The 15,713-nt window shown below is 45.7% G+C and overlaps 2 protein-coding genes across 2 annotated transcripts; both read right to left on the reverse strand.

Moving 5' to 3' along the window:
• Window positions 1-73: 73 nt before the first annotated feature.
• LOC125545514 (uncharacterized) lies at window positions 74-2,592 on the reverse strand. Its single transcript, XM_048709472.2, has 5 exons — window positions 2,261-2,592; window positions 1,874-2,167; window positions 1,630-1,712; window positions 1,076-1,163; window positions 74-543 (listed from the first exon to the last, which is right to left on the reverse strand). The coding sequence occupies exons 1-5, from the start codon at window positions 2,316-2,318 to the stop codon at window positions 446-448; spliced, it is 621 nt and encodes a 206-aa protein (XP_048565429.2). The 5' UTR covers window positions 2,319-2,592; the 3' UTR covers window positions 74-445.
• A 9,636-nt stretch (window positions 2,593-12,228) lies between these two features.
• On the reverse strand, window positions 12,229-13,031 carry LOC125545515 (uncharacterized). The gene has a single exon (XM_048709473.2). It carries the CDS (start codon window positions 12,972-12,974, stop codon window positions 12,474-12,476), a length of 501 nt encoding a protein of 166 aa, XP_048565430.1. The 5' UTR covers window positions 12,975-13,031; the 3' UTR covers window positions 12,229-12,473.
• Between the last annotated feature and the right edge of the window lie 2,682 nt (window positions 13,032-15,713).

Consider the following 15,713-nt stretch of genomic DNA (forward strand, 5'->3'; position numbering starts at 1 on the left):
AAAAAACTAAAAAAGGTTAGTCATACTGGTCTTCAGCTCAATATGAGCAGTGATCAGGAATTATACAGCACGATTTCAACTTTCAGTGACTAAGCAGAAGATTTGCAAATAGTGAGTGACAACAGTTCTTAATTTGCTATTAGCGTTACAACCAGGACAGCCTAACAACCATTTGCAAATAGGAAGTGATAACAATTATTAATTTACCATTAGCGTTACATCATACTACAACCAGGACAGCCTAACAACACGGGGCACATACGAACTGCAAGTATGATGGCGGCCTAATCTGGACAACATAAGATAAGGCATACCAACAACAGATACCTTGCAGTATAACTAGATGTACTGTACTACAACAGTTGGACAATATAACCAGTACACTGAGTCACTGAACAATGAAACCTCAACGGAGTAATACCGTTGATCTAGAAAAACTATCATTTCAGTAGTCATCCTTGAGCTTCAGGTCAAAATTGCAACCAAAAAAAGGGGCATGCTCAAATTCCAAATCAGAAAGGAGATAGTTGCCATCATGCTCACCTGCAAGAAAACAACGGGTTTGTTGGAGCAGTTACAACAAAAGATTTTGCCATGCAACGACACATGTAGATAATTTGTGGTATGTTTCTGAAGACAATAGTATTTGATCAGCCAAAAACAGGTCACTGAGGTGAGGGGGGAGCATACAGATAAAGTTTGAAGAAGATTTTTTTTCCCTTTTGGATCAAAAAGCAACTGACCCCGGTTTCACAGAAACTAAATTCAGATTCAAAACAGCCCCCATAAGTTTTCTTAAGTTTGAGCAAGTTCATAGAACAAAATATCAACAACTACAATACCAAATCAATATCAATAGATTCATCATGAAATATGTATTCATAGTATATTTATTTGGTATAGAATGCTGATATTTTTGTGCATAAACTTGGTCAGACTTCAGAAAAGTGTGACTAAAGACAAAACTTAGGGCATCTATCTTGTGGAAAGAGGGACTAGGTTAACAGTAAGCCATGAATTAATGTAATTTACTGCCACAGTAGGCAAGAGGGAAGGCGAAGGCGGTGAGACAAACCTAGTCTTGAGCTTAAGTACGCCGTTGGAGGAAGGAACTCAGGATCAAGCTCCAATGTTGTTTCATCATCTGGATCGTCCAGGGATATCTAAGATACATTCAATTCGAGGTAATCAATTGCATAAACGCGACGCCTACTCATGACATGAACAAGGTGGGAAATATTTTAGATCATAGTCATCAGTAACACTGTGCTAGTCACTAAGTAAGCCATCTTATAGCAGTCACAAGGTCGTAGGTGAAGTAATTAGCACAGTGATATAACCTCTGGCTCTTATTCTAATCTAATTCCATAAAGCCATGTGTATAACATAGTAGTGCACTAAAAAAATAGTTAGCTTATGACTGAGAAATGTTAGCCATCAGCATCCAGGACAGTTCAAATCGCTTTAATAATTTTCTTAGCTCATTATTAACTTATTATCGCCACTTACTCCAACTACAGGTTATTAGTGATTATCAGTCCACTCCATTCTAGTGTATCATCTAGATGCACAACTACATTTCATCACACTTGAGAGCAATTTGGGATCAGGCAAAAAGTTACCACATACCTTCGATGGTTCATCGATGTCATAAATACTGTCCATGGAGACTTGCAAAAAGCCCATTGCCCTCTCCACCTTCTTTCGTATGCCTGGTCCCGGAATCGAAACATAGGAAGGATTTAACACACACAAAACAGTAAAAACTTGTTTTTTATTTCATTGTATTTTCTTTAAGAACAGGGCAGAGCAATCCACAGAGCTATCATAAGAGAATAGTGGCTAAAGAAGTTCAGTTAAACAGAAAGCATACGCTCTTCTTGCTTGTCGGCCATCAGTCTCTGCATATCATTCCCGGTGAAACTCGCAGTCTCAATGCCACCCTTAGCCCACTCGCAGCATTTCATCCAGTCCCCATCGGTCAGAGAGCTCGGTTTCGCCACGCCCTTCGACCCCTGCACGCTCCCTGCTGCTGCTGCTGCTGGTGCGGCCTTCCCGGCGGCGCCGGCCGGCGGAGCTTTGCCGGCTCTACCGAGGTCTCCCAGGGCTCGCCGCCCCGCCCTGGCCGCAGGCCCGCGCGCCACCCCGGCTTTCTTCCCATCAACGCCTGGCCAAACAACGGCAGGGACGCGCAGCGGGTCAGCACAATGAGAGAGTTGGCCGTGGATCCGGCGAGGTGGGCAGGTGGTGGGTTAATTACCTCGGAATATGGGCAAGTTCTCGTTTTGCACGAGGACCGGAGCCCGCGGAGCCTGCATTTCCTCCGACGGTCCGGTGGCGTCGCCGGATCGCGCTTGCTTGCTCGAGCAGTTATACTCCCACCGAGATGCGAAGCTGGAACTCCCGGCGGGGGTAGAACCCTGGAAATCGCAGGAATTGGCGCGCGCTGCGCAAGAACCCTAGCCCGACCTTGGATTTCGGAGGCTCGCCCGGCGGAATCCGTGGAAGTGGAGTGGAACAGTGGCAGGCTCGCTGGGGAAGGAGGGGGGAGGAGGCTGAGGACGGAACAGGTGACGCCAACCCAAACCTGGCCAACTGGGCCGGCACGGCACGGCACGGCCCGGCCAGGCACGCTAAGTACACGGGCCGGCACGCGTGCTGCCCTATCTGGCACAGCGGCCCGAGTAACAGATCGAGGCACAAATTTTTTCTGAAAAAAAAAACATATCAAGCCACGTATCTCCGAAAATCCTATTTGACGCTAACTGCGTCAAAATGTCGAGCATTCGCACACGCGATCTCCCAGTGCGAGGCAGCCGGTTTTGTCGAGATACGCTAGAATTGGGCCGGCCCATTTCCCCACTGCGAGGCAGCCGGTTTCGGGAACCTTCCAGAAGGTTCCCTGAACCGGTTTTTTATTTTTATACCAGTTTTATGGTTTTCTTTCGTTTGCCTTTTTTTCTGATTCATTTCCTTTTTTCCATTTTCTGTTTCTTTTTCTTCTTTCCTTTCCTTTCTTATGTTTTCTTTTTTCGTTTTTTTATTTCTTTTGAAAATTGTTCGAAAAGTTTAAATTTGTTCGTGTTTCTAAAAAATGTTCAAAAATGTTCATATTTAAAAAAATCACAATTTCGAAAAATGTTCACATTTTTAAAATATTGTTTTGCACGTTTCAAGAATTGTTCTTGTCTTACAAAAAATCTTTGGAATGTTTTTGTTCATTTTTTCACAATTTTAAAAAATGTTCCTGCTTCAAAAATTATCCACAAATCCCAAATTTTGTTCATATTTTCATTTTCCAGGAGTTTCAAAAATGTTCCTATTTAAAAAATTGTTCACAAGTTTAAAAAATTGTGTTTGCGAATTTTGTTCAGGAATTTCGAAATATGTTCACGTTTCCAAATTTTGTTTTGGAATTCAGAAAAATGTTCCCATTTCAAAAGAATTGTTAATGATTTTCAAAAAATGTTCTTGTTTTCAAAAGTTGTTCACAATTTCAAAAAATTATTTGTGTTTTAAAAATAAGTATTGTTTTCTATATTAGTTCATAATTTCAATAAATGTTCACAGTTTCAAATTTTGTTCCCGTTTTCAAAATATGTTCACAATTTCAAAAAAATATCTGTGTTTCAAAAAATGTTGTTGTTTTCGAAATTTGTTCATAATTTCAGAAAAATGTTCGCGTTTCAAAAAATGTTCAGGAATTTCAAAAAATGTTCTCATTTTCAGGTAGAAACGCAATTTCAGGACAATGTTGATGTTTCAAAAAATCTTCGCGGTTTCTACATTTTGATCGCAATTTCAAAAGATGTCCCCGTGTTTTTTGTTCTCATTTCCAAAAAACATATGAATACAAATATTGTTCGCATTTTAAAAGAATAATCGTGTTTTAACTTTGTTGGTTTTAAATTTAAAAATGCTTTTGTTTAGTGGTCTTAGAAAATATTTGGGAATTTGCAAAAGAAGAAAACAAAAAAATCACTTTCTCAAAAACTGTTTGTAATATAAAAAATAATTGCGGCATTTCAAAACTGTCTGCAACTTTGAAGGAATGTTTTTCAAATCTCCACCTTGCCGTGTATTCTTATAGTGTTTTGCGCCTATATGCTGTGTGCGAGGTCAGGGGATCGAATCCTTGTCGTTCTCGTTTGTTTCGCAGCTACTCCCTCCGTCCCAAAATATAAGAACGTTTTTAACACTAACATAGTATCAAAAATATTCTTATATTCTGGGACAGAGGGAGTACTTTTTACGTCGCGTGATAGGAAAACAACGAACGACCGCGTTGGTGGGCGGCCCAGTCACGCATCCACCCTGTGCGTCGAATTTCTGCATGACGCGAAATGCGTCATATAGGGACTCCCACGTATCTGTCGTGCGCTCGTACGATCGTGCCAACTAAAAAAGGGAGGTACACCGAGTCACGTCTCGTACGATCGTGCCGCTCCAACCGGTCCCTCCCGCAGCAGCTCCTTTTTTAGGGAAAACGCAGCAAGTCTTTCGAGAGATCCCCACTTGCCCCTAATCGATACTGGCTAATCGCCAGTGTGTTAGGCGTGCCGCGTGCCGGGCACGGCCCGCTAAGCCATGTGACAGGCCGGGCATGCGGGCTATCGGGCTGGCACGTCTAGACCGGCCCATTTGTCCAGATCATTAGAAAGTGTAAACAGACTTCAGCTCTATTATCTTGTTGAAATTAAACCCAATGGACCAAGCTAATTCAGCCCTCCACATGGTCCGTGTACAGTGACTCACGAATAATCAAAATATCCGCATCCAAACCATCATATGAAATATTAGCAACAAAAGAGGCATAGAGACGTAGCATCACAATTCACCAAACCAAAAGAGAGAGTACATCGCCGGTAAAATAGACACAAATTTAAACTAAAATAGCTAAATACTACTCTCCTCGTTTCTAAATATAAGTCTTTTAAAGATTTCATTATGGACTACATACGGATGTATATAGACACATTTTAGAGCATAGATTCATCCAAAAAAAGAGTGTAGATTCACTCATTTTGCTTCGTATGTTGTCTTTTATTGGGCCAATTCTAGCAGGCCATCGGCCCCCCTCCCCCCCAAACTACCAGTCCATGAAAAATTAAGCCCAATGGGGCCACCATAAATTCTAAAAATGCTATGTGCCACATCTTCATCAACCAAATTATTGGTCTCCTCTCTCTCAAAGCTCCCAAAGGACACTTGTGAGGAGTATAATTCGATTCACCAAAATCAACATCACCTTCTTCCAACAAAAATGGTAATTATGGGAAATTACACAATTTCAAATGATTTCTAACCATGTTTCCAGCACCGATTTTAAATTCAGCATCCCTATATCACTCACAGCGAGCTTCTCAATTTTTTTTTGCATTCACAACACCTTGAGTATTTCCATCTCTAACTTCGTAATCTTGGGGTTGGATGGGGTTTCTACTGTGAATAACTTTGATTTGCAATATGATTTTTCTCTTATCCGTAGCAGTTCTATCATCGCTAATGCGTACACAAAATGCAAATATTTCTCAGATTTGTTAATTATATCTGAATAACTGAATGAAGAGTCCTTCCCGACTTAGTCGGAATCCTCTCCCGCCAGAAACCAGAAGCGGCTGCTAGCCGAAAAGGCTCCTACATTGCCCGCCAGAGCACACAGAGCCTGGTGGAACGACGTGGGAAGCGTAGGGAATGGCAAGGGAGCCCCACCACCTTGTCCTTCTTCTTCATCTCTCGCCGCACCACCACCTCCTCATTCGAGATCTCTATCGGCATTTGCGCAGTTCCCGGCGGCGGCAATACCATGACCATCCCCACCTCGAGCTCCTCAAGGCCCGTCAGAGCGCGATCGTGAGAACAGAACTCCGCCCGTTTCGTTTGTTGCATCAGATCTGTCGATTCCATTTCCATCATTGCCTAGAGCAGAATCTCGAAGGAGGATCTGGTCATCCCGTCGGGAGAAAGCCTCTCATCTTCCTCCACCACCAGTCGCTTGCAAATCTCCATGGCTTCCTGATTGACCTCTTCTGTGGTGACAAACCACTATCTGATCTTGCGGAGCTTCCCCATCTTGTCTACATCGCCCTTCGGCACTACCACGAGATGCGCCTCCATGCACTCCTTCCAAGTTTCCATGGAGCCAAGGGTGGAAAGGGGATCGACAATCGCCGCCCACGGTGTAGTGGAATCAAAGGCGGAGGGGATTGGGACCGAGGTGAGCGGAGGCGACGAGATAGGAAGATAAGGGGTGGAGTGGGAGTCAAACTGGCCATATGAGGAGTCATGGCGATGACATCCATTACTCACCCCGGGGCCTGCGACGCGCATGCCAGAGTCGTGCACCTCCTCTCCCTGTACTGCACCGATACATGCGATGTGGCACGGAAAATACACCAGAGCCCCCTCCTCAAACTCATCCTCCTCCCTCCATGATAGTGTGTTGACCACCCGATGACGTTCGCACCAGCCGTTGTTCCTTCTCACGGCGGAGAAGCGATCCTGGCCGGAATATCAATAGGCTCGGTGCATGTATATCGAGGACGAACACGCATGGGAGTCGTGTGTCGCACACCATCTTTGCTTCCCTCTGTTTAGAGTCTTCCAGATCACCCTGTCCCCATTCCATATGGAGATGGGCGTGCAATCTCCGACACGCTTGATAAGTTCAACACTCAGAGTCTCTTGACTAGCGATGATCGCGCACCATATAGGTGAAGCTAATTTTGAAACCATGGCACTCATGAAATCTTAATTTGAAAAATACTAGCTCTTCAAGATCCCGAAACATAGCGAATTTGGTTTCATCATCAACCATCATCCATGCTTCCCCGCCACGTACCTAGATTTTAAACGAAAATGATAAATCCCAAATGTTCGGAATTTATCCATGGCAAATCGAACGTTTTTATGGCAATTTTAGTGACACGAGGATGACAAATTTAGTTGACATGCATGGCAATTTTTTAGCAAAAGATACACTGAGCACGGATTTGTCATGCTTGCTAACTAAACCTGTCATCCTCAGGTCACTAAAATTGTCATTGAAAATATTCGATTTGCCATGGTCAGATACAAACATTCGGGATTTATCGGGGTCCATTGTAAATGTTTCTAGTTCTTTCTTTTTGAAATAAATGTTTTTCTAGTCTAGTTCTCATAAACAGAGTTTTCACCCCCGCAAAAAAAAAGTGAGGAGGTGTTTGGTTCTTTGGCCGGTAACGCAAACGTTAATGGTAACAGGTCACGGGGGGAATGAAGGGGTAACAGTCCAATTGTTATTTTGTTTGGCACATGCCAGTAACGTTATCAGTTGCCTTTACAGTGTTTGGTGTGGCACTGTAATCTGAATACGTCAGACAACTTTCACATGCAGAACCAGTTTTCACAGGCAATTTGACAAGGTTTTCACAGGTGCTTCACTAGCACAGATTCAAACTCATCAAATAAGTACATAATTTAAAAATATTTTTGCATTCACCCAAGACATCCTTTAACCAGATTTTGACACCACTTCTAAAATGCATATTAACTCATTAATACAAACTCAGACTTCAACAAACAATTCGAGATAAATTACATAATTAGTCCCCAAAATTATTTTGTAAGGCAAGTCCAAAGGCCAATTTCAGAATCTTGCAAAATAGCTTTTCCATCGACCATTCCTTTGATCAGCCACACCACCGATCTTTTCTAATCAACCGTGCTTCTTTTTCTCATCTGCCAAAATAAGCAAGAGTTAAATAAAAAATAAAGAAACAGACAAGAGACAGCCATTAATTCAAAAATTAATAGCAGAACAAGCACTCTGATTACAAAATTGTAATCAATCCATAATCATCATCATTTATTCTGTTCACTAGAAAATCACTTGACCTAGCAAAACAATCAAGAACTCCAATGATAATTTACTTGACATATATCTAAGCAAATGCTTATTATCCATGTTCATTGTAAATTAACATCACATGTTAAGCTTGTCAAGTAGAGATTGGATGAAACATATACTACAAATAAGAACACATCAAAAATGTCCAGTTAACTCAATCTGGTTCGCAACAATATATTCAGTTAAGTCATCCTTGCAATTGTAGGATGACCGTCATCTTGAGTGACGCTCGGGCTTAATTTCCATAGAATTTGTTTCTCACCATGGCCATCTTTACAGCTCCCATTTTCAGGTCATGATTAATCACAGGTAGTTTACTTCTATCTACAATCCACAAGTGCTTGAACCAAACAGTAGAGGAAAAGATGATCAAGAACAGATCAATATTTTTCTAGTGTCTCATCGAATCAAGAAGAAATCAAGAAAAAAATGTAAATGATGTTTAGCCCTAACCTAATTCGGTAGCATGGCCGGTGCTGCTTCTCGATGGCAAGAACGAGGACGACTAGATGGCTCTGGCACTGAACAGTGAGGCGCTGGATCTGACACACACACACGTCCTCTTTGAACCCCCGCGCAGGCCAGCACAATGTGGACGTCCAGGCTCGAGATCTTGCGCAAGGACCTGGGAAACTGAAAGGAGGAGAGGTGTCCGGTGAAAAACCACAAGATCTGGTCGATTCGCCAGCGTACGCGTGGGGAAAAAGGATCGGACGGTCAGGTGACCTACCTACAGCCCTGAAGCTTGAGGTGTCGAGGAAGGAGCGGGTGGGCTTCTTCTTGACGCCGGGGAAGTCGGCCTCGACGCCTCCGACGCCGACGGGGGTGGCCGGAGAAGGAGATCAGCGAAGGCCAGTCGAGGGCTGGAGGCGGCGGAGGGGAAGGGTTGGAGGCTCGGGGACTCGGGGAAGGGATCTGTTTGCGGTCAGGTTCGGGCGTAATCGAACCGAGACTTGGGTGGGATCTGTTTACACCGTAACCAATAACGGAGCTACCTAAACAAACAGCTATTAGCGCAATCCGTTACCGTCGTTAACAGGTTGCGTTACAATTCGCCGAACCAAACACCTCCTGAGAGTTTACACGATCTACGAATATATTGCAGCTAAGCCAAGCCGTACCGGAACTTACCAGGTCCAGGCCCGGCTCACCGACAACTGGGCCCACCGCTACAACGTAAACCCTTTTCATTTCGAACTCGGACTTGAATCCTCTCGCGGCGCGTCTTCTTGCGGCTACTTCCGCCCTAAACTTGACCCCCGCGCTATCTCTTTCTTGCTCCTCCCGGTCTCCCGATCGATCGGTTCCCCTCCATGATCTCGTCTCGTGCGCCCCGATCTGCTCCGGCCATGGGCGCCACCGCCCACCCCCGCTCCCTGGCCTCGGGCGGACCCGCCGCTTCCCTCCCCGGAGCCTGCGCGTTCTCCAGCGGCGGAGCCAGGATTTAGGCATAGGGGGGGCCAGACGGCATGAAGCCAGTAAATATTATGCCTCACATACTACCTAATAATTTATATTCACGTACCATGCTCATTTAACTTTGCCTGGGAACATAAGTTTTTTTTGGCTGCCGGAGCATGTGTAGCAAATAGCTAATATTAGTCAATAATTCCACTTAAACGCCAAGAAGACAAATTTGATTATCAAACTACTCTGAAATACGACATGGGATGCCGTGCTATTAAACATTGTCATATGGGAATTTAAGATATACGGACAAGAATAATCATGTATTATCACTTGGTTCGCTTTTAACTTGCATTTACATAGGTTTGAATGAGAAATCATCACTGGTTGTATTAGAAAAAAATATTGTTTAGTTAGCAAAAACAGATCAACGTTGCTAGAACACATACCTGGAAAACCAAATCCACCCCTCCTTATCCCCTTTGCCGCTAGGTTCAAGTACATCAGATAGTCGTCGTTGGCAGGCATATGCGACAACCGTAACTGTATATGAGTGCTCAACCAAACATTGACGAGTCTGAGCTTTTGAACTATTTCAGGTGCTTTAACCTAGCGCCGCAACGCATCACAGATCACACAACAAAATAACTTAATCAGATGTAGAAGTTCAATACAATACAAGATTAGAATTGAAAAAGATTAGTAGGTGGTGTGATGTGTTAACCTCGGCAAGTTCGTTGGCTAGCATGAAGAATTGGTGGGTGAAGCAGCCTGCATTGCCGTATGAATCAGATTATATTTTTTTTTTGAGGGGATGAATCAGATTGGATGGAAGAGCAGAGATAGGCAGGCGGCGAAGGCGTAGGACGGCAGCGGCTCAGCGGTAATCCAGCACGCCCTAATCACGGAGATAATGCTCATCGCCAAGAGATTTAGCGGAGGCCCATCGTACAATCTACCTTGGCATGGACTTAGAAACGACTAACTAGTGGGCTTGTACATGGGCCTTTTTCCTTTCTCCAGTATTCACGTAACGATCGATAGTGGGGGCCAAGAACGTTGTACCTGCAAATCTTATCGCTAATTAATTGCTGATACGAGATGTCCGCCGATCGTTAGGGGGGGCCTGGCCCCTGCTCGCCCCCCCTTGGCTCCGCCACTGGCGTTCTCCCGCGTCCGGATCAACCCCGCCTGCGTCGCCAAGCCCACCGACGCCGCCAAGAAGCCGAAGCGGCCTGCAGGATCGCTCGACCACGGGGAACCTCCGGCGAAGAGCGTGCGTGGTGCTTCCGGCGAGGTCGCGTCCGCTGCCGCTGCCGCCGCCAGGAACAAGAAGCGCCCGGGTCCCAGTCCAGTCAGCGGCGTCGAAGCCCTCCGCGTGACCAAGAACCAGACCAGCGCCTCGCCGACTCAGCCTCCCGAGCTCACGGCGCCACCCAAGCCACCAGCTTCCAGCGTACGCGAGAATGCTCGCCTTGCCGAGAACCAGACCAGCGCCTCGTCGCTGAGGCCCCTGGCCTCCTGCAGCATGCGCGAGCTCCTCGAGAAGGCCCGTCTCGCCAAGGCTCGTATTGCCGCTGAGGATGCCGAGGCCGAGGCCGAGGCCATCCACAAGCGCGAGATCGAGCGGCGGAGGGCTGAGGCCCGCCGGGAGCGGGAGCAGATGGTTCCGACGGTGGAGTTCAACGACCCTTTCATTGATTTCCGGGACGTGTTCAAGTGAGGCCATGGATCCACTCGGAGCAGAGGATCGATCCAAGAAGTGAAGTTAGGCATGATCAATTAGTCTGACCATACTGTCCATACAGGTGTGGGTGATTACAGGGTCGGTTAGCCCTAATCTACTGAATCGCTGGCAGTTTTTTTGTTAGTGCGAGTGCGATTCCCCCTTCTGATTATGCAAAGTGATTTAATACAGCAGTTATTAATCACTTGATTACTGGTAAACATCATTAGATGTACGATATCAAAAGATCCTTGTCTAATTTACAGATACATTTGATCGATGATGTCCTTTTCGTTCTTGCGGGGTGTCTTCAGTCCACGTTTCCGCGGCTACAACAGTCAACAGTAGTCAATTGAAGGACACGACGGCGCAGCGAGTTTTCTTACTGAACAGAGTGGATTTTATTTTGGAGGCAGGTAAATTTCCAGCATGATCGGTTTTGCTGATTTTATGAGTGAATTGCAATTCTTCTAAAACAACAATCTAACGAACACTGGTTGCCTAACAATATAAAAACGCCTAACTACGGTGCATTTGCTCGAGACAACAATTATATTTTCCTTCTTTTCTGAAAATATGGCAGAAGTGCCTAAATTCCATTACTTAAGAGGGAATTTAATATGCATACAAATAACAATCAAACACTATGAGCCTTGTATGACTTAGGGTTGTTTGCTGTCATTGGATGTGCGTCAACCTCATTGGCCGCCACCCCTTAGTCCTATATAGATAGATCAACCTTATAGTGTTTGCTTTGGATTTTATTTAGCCAAAAAGTTAGTCGTTGTTGCACCTTTGTGTACTCCGTTTAAGATAATCAACATTTCATCTATACTCGCAATATCCAGATTGCTTCTACCATATTCTTGATCGTTTTTTTATTGCTTCCAGGTAGACCTTCTTGGTCAGGCTAACCACGCATCTGACACCGACATTGACGGTAACATTCATGAGATTGGCGTCAAAGTTGTTCTCCATCCAAATCGACAAAATCTTTCTCATTGAAAAATTGGGACATCCTTGCCCCTATCAATGGCCTTAAAAAGTGTGGATTTATGCTCCGAGACACCTCAAGGAAAACCACTTAGTGATTGAGCTCATGCTTCGTTGGCTGAGGCTAAAAAAATGGCCGAGACTTTGAGGTTGTGAGGTGCTTTGGTTAACCTCCGCCTCTCGAACAGAGATTAGCACTATAGTACGCACTCCGTTAATTGCAACGAGATTCAGATTTATTGGATTACAAAGGTTACAAAGACGGCGCATGGCGCCACACGCATTATTTGTGGTTCCCGAACGCTAATCATGCATGCGTGCATGCATGATGGGAACGATTGTAAAGACGAGGAAAACGCAAACTAGCCGGTGAAGAAGACGTGGCAACGATCGACATTGCCACAACTCATCTCCTCACCTGATCCCGTCGCAATACTTGTAGCCATGCGCAGTTCAAGATCACCCCTGCACTATGGAGCTGAGCGGCAGGGCGGCGGCGCCAACGGCGTCATGGCAGGCGCCGCTCTGGCAGCCCTGGCCGCAGAACTCGACGCCGAGCCCGCAGTATCCGTACTTGCTGCAGCAGAAGTTGCTCAGGCACGGCTTGTCGGCGCTGCACTTGATGTTGGCGCGGCATGGCCCGTTCTGGCAGCCGTCGCCGCAGTACTCCTGGCCGTAGCCGCAGTACCCGTTGCCGCTGCAGCAGTGGTTGTTGGGGCACGTCACCGCGTTCCCCTCGGCCTGGGCGCCGCAGCGTTTGGGCTCGTAGCAGGCGCCGCTCTGGCAGCCGTCGCCGCAGTAGTTGGCGTCCATGCCGCAGTACCCCCACGCGCTGCAGCAGAGGTTGTTTGGGCACTCCATGCCGTCGGCCGCGTGGCCGCACTGCTCGGCGTGCGCGCCCGCCATGGCGATGGCGAGGACGACGACCGCGCCGAGGGTGAGGGCCTTGGTGCTCATCATCTTCTTCCTTTCTGCTGGCTTGTGGATCTGGTACTGGTTGTGTGTGTGTGTGAGTAAACAGGTGGTGCTCTCCTCCCTTTATATAGGCGTGGATCGTTCAGTTCACCTCATTAATTGTGGCGCCTCTTGCCAAAAATAAATAAAAATGAAGTCCCCGGAGCTTTTGCTATTTCTATGGCGAGAACTGGGCAGTGGCCCAATTCGCAGTGGCACATTCTTGCAGACTGGGGTTAGATCTTGTGGGAAGGGAATTTCCGCAATCTCACCTGAGTGGGCTTCTTCTATAAAAATATGTTCTGGATGCTAGTGTTTATGGATTTTATTTTATTTTTAGCTATTCCTTATGGTGGGTTTGTATCACCATTTTTTTAGCAAAATTGGGTTTGCGTCACCTACTAGACGAAACTCAGTGTTCCGAGTCTCAACAGCCCACACACCACACACCGTCTTGCTGGAGTTTGTGGCCTGGCGCGGCTCTTGGGAGTACGGGAAGCGCATCAACGTAGCCTGAAATCTAAGAGCATCTCTAGCAGATCTTGTAAAAGGCCCTCGGCCCGGAAAATTTTGGCCGATGTGTGGATTTGGGCATTTTTGTGGGTGAACAGGTTCCACATACAACCTGGCCTGGAAAAAATTTCAGGGCCCTTGATATCTCCCCCTTCACTCTATCAAGGGCATCGGGGGCATTTTTTTTGCGAGAAAACTTTCAATCTATTCATAGGGTTAGCAACACCTTCCCCCGCGATCCCTTCCGCTTCTTTGATGGTTCCACTCTGGCAAGCAATTAGAGCGAAATGTAGGGCGGTTTCGGCGGTGCACCTTCTTTGGGTGGTGCGGGTGGAGCCGACCTCGGTGATGCACCTCCTCTCGGCGGTGTCGGCCTCGGTGATGTGGCATGGCCGTCACTGGCACCATTGAAGGACTCCGCCTCGGACGGCTCGATCTCCTCCCTCACCAAACCCACCACTGACGATGACGCGGACAAGCTCGTCGCGATCACCGATGAGGCGAAGTTTCTGCTAATTAAGTTTTTAGTACGAATATAGTGTATTTGTTTTTACAAGGCGTTTTCGAACTGCATAATCGTTTCAGCGGCACCCAAAAATGGTTTTGCGGGACGAGCTTTTTTTCGAAATCTGCTAGAGATGCTCTAAGATCAGGGTTGCGCGGAAAGGGAAGGAGATGGGAGCAAATGAGTGGAACTTTTGATACCAAAGGTTAAATTATATTCGTAAATGTACTTTCTCTAAAATCTTACAGGTTAGGTTAAAATAACAAGCATGTTTTGGATTATGGGGGCGGCCATGGCTCTTGCGAGTCCCCTGCCTCCGCCCATGGGGAGGTGTTGACCTTCGAAAATTGTTTGGGTGTTGGTCTAGGTGTGGCTATGTCTCAGTCGATCGAGACTTAACGGTCAAGTGACATAACATATAAAAAATAATAATAATAAAACTGATTTTTTTTTCATGAATCTTAATGTAAGATCTCACAAATATAGCATCGACTGAGACATAACCAAGTCTCAGTCACTAAGATTTAGCAAAACCGAATTTGAATTTATGCAACAGTGAAAGGTGGTGGTGCGGAGGAGCCTTCCGGCGAGCCAACCCACGCGGATCTGGTGATCTCTGGGCCAGTGGCGCAGCAATCCCCTCCATGGTTTATCGTCCCGCCCCATTGTGAATTGTGATGTCCATGTTAGGGCCATACGCAAGAGTAGCAGTCGTCGGGTATGTAGGCCATGGAATGGTGTTGGAGATTGTGAGTTCATGGCGTGTGCTTGCCCATCCTAGCGAAGAGTGCATTGTATCAACGAGTTCCTCCTCATGTCACATATATCTTCCTAATTCTTGAATTGTTTCCATCCTATATTTCTCTCTTCATTCCGAGTTAGGAATTTTAAAAACCACATGGGACTAGTATTTTCATTCGAAATTGATAGGGAAAAAATGTTGAATCCTTTCGCTTTTTATCAGTTCCTTTTATTATTTTCATTCTAAAAATCTTGCCATGCGTATGCTAACCTGAAAAAATAAGATTGTTAATGCGTGCATGGATGCATGCGCACGCACTTGTTTTTGCTATGATTCCAAAAAATTCCGTTCTTGATAGATGTGGCAGTACGTACGATCTGTACTGCTGATAAATTGTTTAGGCTAGCATGAGCCATGCACATATGGAGCGCGAGGCATTAGAGTAGTTTGGACTGTACGCATATGCTCGTGACAACGTATACACTAGTAGAAAAAAGGTCAAATGTGAAGCACGTTAGTGCCGGTTTGTAAAAAAAACGGCACTAATGTCATCAATAGTGCCGGTTCGAATGGCTATGCATTAGTGCCGGTTCGTAATGAATCTTTAGTACCAGTTCGTGCCACGAACCGGTACTAAAGGGGTGGTGGCAGGCTGGCGTCAGGCCAGGGCCCCACGAGCCCCTTTAGTGACGGTTTGTGACACAAACCGGTACTAAAGGTCTAACCTATATTACCAGTTTGCGTCACCAACCGGCACTACAGAGTCTTAACCTATAGTCCCGGTTGAAGACACAAACCGGCACTATAGGGCTATTTTCAAACTCTACCCCCCCCCCCCCCCGGTGTATCGCCATTTCAGTTTTGAAAAAATTCAAAAAAAATGATAAAAACTTCAAAAAATAAAATCCTTCGAGAGGTAGTTATATTACTACATCTACTAGTTAGGAAAATTTGAAAATTTAAATTTGGACATGTTTTGCAAAAA

Source organism: Triticum urartu, chromosome 3A, assembly GCF_056163025.1.
Source record: "Triticum urartu cultivar PI428250 chromosome 3A, HENAU_Tu73, whole genome shotgun sequence".
Classification (NCBI taxonomy): Eukaryota; Viridiplantae; Streptophyta; class Magnoliopsida; order Poales; family Poaceae; genus Triticum; species Triticum urartu.

Bases quoted from the DNA above. Each gene is read 5' to 3' on its own strand.
- LOC125545515 (XM_048709473.2), bottom strand. From the start codon at position 12,974: ATGATGAGCACCAAGGCCCTCACCCTCGGCGCGGTCGTCGTCCTCGCC.
- LOC125545514 (XM_048709472.2), bottom strand. From the start codon at position 2,318: ATGCAGGCTCCGCGGGCTCCGGTCCTCGTGCAAAACGAGAACTTGCCC. The intron at 1,164-1,629 runs GTATGTGGTAAC...AATGTATCTTAG, and splicing joins ACATCGATGAACCATCGAAG to ATATCCCTGGACGATCCAGA. The intron at 544-1,075 runs GTTTGTCTCACC...GTTTTCTTGCAG, and splicing joins GTACTTAAGCTCAAGACTAG to GTGAGCATGATGGCAACTAT.